Source organism: Centruroides vittatus, unplaced genomic scaffold (genome assembly GCF_030686945.1).
Source record: "Centruroides vittatus isolate TY-2023 unplaced genomic scaffold, ASM3068694v2 contig_651, whole genome shotgun sequence".
In the NCBI taxonomy this organism is placed as follows: domain Eukaryota; kingdom Metazoa; phylum Arthropoda; class Arachnida; order Scorpiones; family Buthidae; genus Centruroides; species Centruroides vittatus.
Window position 1 is genome coordinate 2,229,743 of NW_027122405.1, and position 6,903 is coordinate 2,236,645.

Here is a 6,903-nt window from a genome sequence, read left to right on the forward strand (position 1 = left end):
CTTATAAATAACTACAGACTAATATGTAGAGCCGATATATGAAAACTGGTAAGACTGATAGCCACTTAGCCATTGATTATCCGTGCTTACATTATTATAATATATTAATATAAATTAATCAGTAGAATTACCTTTGCTATTATTTAACTTAAAGATTACATTATAATTATAATCTAACTAAACATTTAAACTTAATTATCTCTATCTCAAGTGTTAAACCGAACCAAAGTTAAGTTTACTACCTAAATGTGTAAGAAGTTTTACTGATTTATAGTGACCAGTCTAAATAATAAAAGCTTCTTAAGTATTTTTAAAAAAATGTTTTATTTCATTAAAAAAACATAAGGATAGATAGATAGACAGATAATACTATTGCACCAAAAATACATCCACGCTGGATCCGCGCTGGATCCAGCTGAAATGATTTTAATCCAGCAAAAATCCAGCTGGATTCAAAACACTGCTGGATTGCAATCCCTACTCATTATGTTTTCGGTTCGGCCTCAATGGGGTGGTCGGGTGTTAAGGGACAAGACCTAACATACTTGGACGGACCACACCTGAAAAATTCCTATAGTTCTTAGACCCGTCCGGATTAGATCTTGTGTTCCCGAGAGCGGTTGGCTGCCGACTTAACAGCGTGGCCAAACGGCTATCTAACTTAAGTACCGTATTTCTTTGTCATTTGTTGCGAAAGTTCCGGTTTGTTTTTTCGTGTAGTTTCTAACATCGCCACTTTCTTTTTCGGAAGCAATTGGTTAAAATTATTAGTAAAAAGTTATCGCACGTTAATTATATCTTCTGAGCTTACGATTAAGATCACATACCGCCCTCATATCTTGATTTTTCTCAGGTACTACTCCAGAGCTTCACCCGTATAAACGTAAGACGATTTATATGGTAGAGTTTCCATACTTTTATCCCATATTTTGCTACTTTGCTGGAATGTATTGCTTGAAAGGACGACAACCTCTAAACCAACTAATTGTTCATCACTTGTAACATTTTGTCCTGGTGTATACAACTTGAAACAAATTTTTCTCCAAATATCTCGTATAGAGACAAGCTTATCGATTTTATTTATTTTTTTTTTTATTCATATAGCTTTATCATCTCCATTAATCAAGGTACATTTCTAACTTGTAAGTTAGAAATACCTTGGTTAGTGGAGCCATGGTTAGTTTAGATACTATAATAGAGCCATGGAGGTTCCGGGTTCGTGTTCGAACCCGGAACCTCCATGGCTCTATTATAGTATCTAAACTAGATCGGCTGTCTAATGGCCGTTCTCGCCCAAAAGTGTTTATTTATTCTCATTAATTATGAAGAATATATTGAAAATTAATCAAATTATATAAATTAAATTGTTAATATTCATATTTACAGAAGAGTTACGACATCAGTTGCAAAACACGTCATAATTCCTTTGAAATTCTTTTGAGTTAAGCGTGCATAGTAAATGCGTAACGTGAAAGAACTTTAAACGAGTTACATCCTACATAAATTATAAATTTAAAATGTTGGCTCATTCGCAAGGATATAATTAATGAGATTAGCCAAATTAAAGTCATAGAAAAAGTGCATACGTAATTTATACTACTTTAAATACTCATACTTCTCAGGAGTTAATTTTAAACAATTAAAAACAATTTAATAAGCTTTAGGAATAGTTTAATTTTTAATTAAAACAATTTTTTAAACAATACTTTCGTAAATTGTTAAAATACCGAACGTTACTTGCAGCCTATCAATGAACTTGTAACTGTATAAAGAATAAACGATTTTAAGCCAAGAAAAATATGGCTCCGTCTGCCAACAAGATTTTTCTCGAATTCTTAAGGAATATAAAGAAATAATTAACAAAAAAAGTAACAATTTAAAACTTCGACGACCTTCAGAACTATAGAATAAATATAGAAATGGTCTCCTTATCAAACTAATTTAATCAAAAATTATTTTCGGTATTCATTATCATACTTTCTTCGCTATTATTATCCTCTTTTTTGATGTTCTCTCCAGCGTAACGAAGAATTGAAATACTCTCAGGGATAAGATCACAAAATACTTAAAAATAATTTAAAAAATAAGTACTTAAATCCTACACATAATTATTAAACTGGCAAGTAAACAATATCCCATTTATCGTTGCCAAAATTATTATTTTTTTAATCATTTAAAAATATATAAAAATAAATTTATTTTATTAATGTAGTGGAACTAGTTAAAATACAGTATACAATTTCATTTTTAATAGTTCATTTATGTTATAAGCTCTCCTTAAAATTTTGGCTTGTTAGATAACATTTATCCTTTCTTCTTTATTAAACAATTAATTTTAATACATATTTACATATATTATAATTAGTTTTTTAGAAAAGGAGGTAAACTGCTCAAGATGAGATGAAGAGAAGTAAAGAGGGAATGAGAAAAAAATGAAGAGGAGACGAAAATAAACGAAGACAAGATGAGGGGAAGTAAAGTGAGGGTAAGATAAAATGGAAAAAGAATTTGAAAAAGGGATGCGGATAAGAGAAAAAAGCGTATTTATATATACAATAAATATGTATATATATATGTATAAATTATAAATAACATTCTTTGAGCTGAGAGTGTTTTCTTTGGCCTTAGAATATAAACAAATGATAATATTTATATAAAATTAAAATTTCTAGACATTGAACCCTTTTGAAAACACTAATAATCCTTAAAATAGCGCCATCAAAAGGAATCCTCCTACAATTTTTTTTGAAATTCTTGAAGAGCTTCTTACGTAGATTACAATGTTTTCTATTCTTGCCTCAGTAGGTGGCTGCATCAGAGAAAATTTATATATAGAATGTTTATTACAATCTACTAGTCTAGTGACGCATAGTTGAATCTAGAGGATATTTCCCTTCAGTTATCTTAACCTGATTATCTATTTTCTTTAAATACGATACGTTTCGTTATAGTCAACTAAATTTGGTAAGAGCGAACATTAGTATACCATTAATATAATCTCATCTTTACGCAGTTATTTTGTAGACAATTTGCTTAATCCTTTAAGGAAGGTACCTAAAAATATATTGTGTATCAGTAAATTTCTTATTGCGATGTGCTTGACACGCAATAAGAAATCGCCCTAAACTATTACCTTCTTTTCAATCAAATAATAATACACGTAAAAATGTGAGGCCCTAAGCCACTCAAATAGCAAGACGTAAAACTTGAGGCCTTAAGCTATAACCTCATAGTGCGAGGCCCTGAAATATAGACTCATATCGTAAGGATTTAAGCTGTGGACTTATAACTTGAGGCCCTAAGATACAGTCTGCTTAGCTTAAATTCTGTCACGTTAATCTTACTTTTTTTACGTAATTTCTCTCGTGTCAAATTTAAAAATATAATTTTAAATTAAAGGAACGTTCTCAGACATCTCACTGGCATTAAAAATTACATACATATATTTATGCATCAACTATTTTGGCAAAGCATTCGACATCCACGTGTGTGTTAACTGTCAAATTTGAAGCAAAACGAGCTCTCATATTTACATTTATAATCTGTTACGACTTGTTTACACATAAAATACGAGTTAAAGATATATTTAATAAGGTCTTTTTTTAACTAAAAATTTAAGATTTGTTGAAAGAAAACGACTTTAATAAAATAAATTTAAAATTGTTTCACTTTAATTTAAAAATTTGGATGCAGAAGCGTTTAAAATTTAAAACTTTAAACTTTCTCTTAGATTTAAACTCAACAAAAATACATTTTCGTTGCCAACTAAAGGGCTTGAGTGATTTAAAGAGAAAAAACTGCATTTTAAGCCTTTGATATTGACGTAACAGGTGTCCTTTACATCTCTATGCTATTTTTCTCTTCCTAAATTACTAGAGAATTCGAGCGTGAAAACGTCTCTTACTTTTAAGCTCTGCTTGAGAAGGAATTCTGGCTCAAACAATAGAATTAAATTACAAGTAAATATACTTTCTAACGCTAAAATCTTTAATTCTAAACACGTAGTTTACAAAACTTTCGTCAAAATAAGAAAAATAAATAAAAGAACAGTTAAATTTACTCGAAAACACGAGCATTTCCAAATCCTAAAAGGTTATAAATAAGTCTCTAAACACATAAATCATTTTCTGGTTGTCAGATTTACGTAAAAATATTCCAAATCCTTGAATAATTTTTAAAATGTAAACAGATTTTATAAGAAAATGTTAAAAAAATAAAATAAAATCCTTAAAAAATTCTATTTTTTAGATGATTTTTTTGGAGGATGCTCATTAAATAAATTTGAAATTATATTTTATTTTAAATTTAATAATAAACTTTATATATTTATATAATATAGCTGCAGTTTTTTTTTTTTTTTATTTTTTAAACAGAATTTAAATTTATTAATTTTTTTTTCTAATACAATCGAATCTCCGAACAACGGCCACTGACGAAAACCAAAACACATGGCCGTTATTGGAAGGTGTCCGTTAGTGAAAGGTCGGCTTTATTAGAAAAAACTGGTGAATTTATATTAATGTATTGAAAACATGCTCAAAAGAGGTACTTGAATCTATATTTTTAAAAAATGTCTATATATATTGCGAATACTTTGAATATGTTCCATTAAAAACACGTTCTAATGTTCTTGTTTCACAACATTCTTTCATTAAATCTATAATTATTTGTTTTTAAACTTTAAAAAATGTATTAAAAGTTGATATAATTAATAAAAATGAATTACTTGGGAGTAAAATTTGCAAAATATTTACGTAAGAAAATGAATTTTTAGCGACTTTTTAAGTAACGATTCTTCCTGGGATAGGAAGTCCCATGAGACACTTTCCATTTTTGAATTTCTTGCGAAAAAGAATGAATTTCGACCCAAATTTACTGTCGATTGTTCCTTTTTACTATTACGCCATCCAGATAACTTGCGGATTTTAAGTGGGACGGCGGAAATCAAGCCAAAAGTAATTTTTGGAATCGCTCTTTACGTTGCTATTATCGTCTCCCTTTACGTCACATAGCGACAATAAAATGCGTCATAACCCGATTTATGTAAAAATAATAATAAAACATAACGAAAAAAATATGAGAACGACGTATCTCGATATAACGACGACGTTAAATCGACCGCTGTAAATTCCATTCTTGCAATTATCGTTTCATATAATCGCTCGAAATTTTCTAGAATTCTACAATGGGAAAGACAAAAACACTTCGTAGTAACGTAGTATAAGTTTAAAATTAGACACAAAAGCAAACTTTTGAACCAAAATATTAAACGAAAGTGTTCCAAAAACTATTATTGTAACAGAGTTCCTTGCCCACGAAAAACGGGGTGCAGACGAATGACGTCATTCGACGCCCCCGTGCGAAGGAAGTTTGGTAAACTGAACCTTCTTTCAGATTGGATGATCACCAGATATGGGCATGAAGATGATGTCATTTTTCCGCCACGATTCCTTCAAAAAGTAGCAGAAAAGGAAAGTCGGCAGTCAGTGAAGGAATATTCCATCTTGAAACTAGTCGCGCGAAGATATTTTAAAATATGGCAAACCGTGGTCCGTCATACGGTCTCAGCGCCCAAGTTGCTAACAAGGTAAGGGATCATTACAACAATGCTTCTATACCCACCGTTTACTCCATATTTACTCGAAATTTAAGAATTATCGTGTTATTTACTCACATAATAATAATTATATAACTTTGTGAAAATTTCTGTTGTCATAAATTTTAATTTAAAGTGTTTAAAACGTCGTTTTTTTTAATGCAAACGGGAGCGTGTCCCCTGTTAAGGTTGCATCTCTGCACGACAGAGATGTATTGAGGTGAAGTGAAGACTAATTAATTTTAATTTTATTAGTTTAATTCTTATTTAACTTTAAAAGATTTAATTCTTACTTAACACGATATTGTTCTGGTACAAATTTTTGCCAATTAAATTTGGCAGAAGTCTTAATTTTCAACTCTTTTTTTTCTTTTCTTCTTACTCTCTAGACGTGTCTCTTTCGATGACACGAAGCCAAAATTTTGTTTGCGTTATAATTTAATTTTAAATTTCAAGCTTTTGTTTTGAGTTTTAATTTTATAGTATACTTTTATTTAAAAATTAATTTTAAACTTTTATAAAATAATAGATTGCGGGTAAAAGAGATCCCGAATTAGAGGCCGAAGTTTTAGAATGGATAAGCATAATTTTGGGAGAAAAATTACCGAAGGGAACATACGAAGAAATTCTGAGAGATGGAACTGTACTTTGCAGGTAACTATTTGAGTACTTTTCCAAAATAGAAAATTGATTTATCGATGCAAAACTAAAAATTATTTTTATAGATTAATGAATAAACTGATGCCCGGTTGCATACCAAAATATAATACATCTGGAGGACAGTTTAAAATGATGGAAAATATTAATAAATTTCAAGAAATGGCCAAGAAATATGGTGTACCAGAGATTGACGTCTTCCAAACAGTCGATTTATGGGAAAGGAGAAACATTCCTCAAGTTACACAGTGCTTATTAGCATTAGGACGCACGGTATGCCATTAAAACTTTTCAAATAAAATAAATGATTTAAAATTCTAATAATAAATTACTAAAATTATTCCAGTGCTACACGCATCCCGAGTTTCAAGGTCCGTGCCTTGGTCCAAAACCATCTGAAGAAAATAAAAGAGAATTTACCGAAGAACAATTAAGAGCCAGCGAAGGTATAATAAATCTTCAATATGGCACAAACAAAGGAGCTAATGCCAGCGGATTAAACTTTGGCAACACTAGACATATGTAAAGATATCATCGAAAATCTTTTCTACTGTTTCATGTTTTCATTGTATTCACGAGAAATAAATTATACCGATTTTTGGTGAAGGAAAAATATTAGATTATCATTGCAATAAATCCATTTGTAAGAA

General features: G+C 30.0%; 1 protein-coding gene across 1 annotated transcript; it reads left to right on the top strand.

The window, feature by feature from the left end:
• The first annotated feature begins 5,436 nt into the window (after positions 1–5,436).
• Positions 5,437–6,903, top strand: LOC136979899 (muscle-specific protein 20-like). The gene is made up of 4 exons (XM_067275929.1): positions 5,437–5,587; positions 6,126–6,250; positions 6,322–6,526; positions 6,600–6,903. Exons 1-4 carry the CDS (start codon positions 5,537–5,539, stop codon positions 6,777–6,779), a joined length of 561 nt encoding a protein of 186 aa, XP_067132030.1. The 5' UTR covers positions 5,437–5,536; the 3' UTR covers positions 6,780–6,903.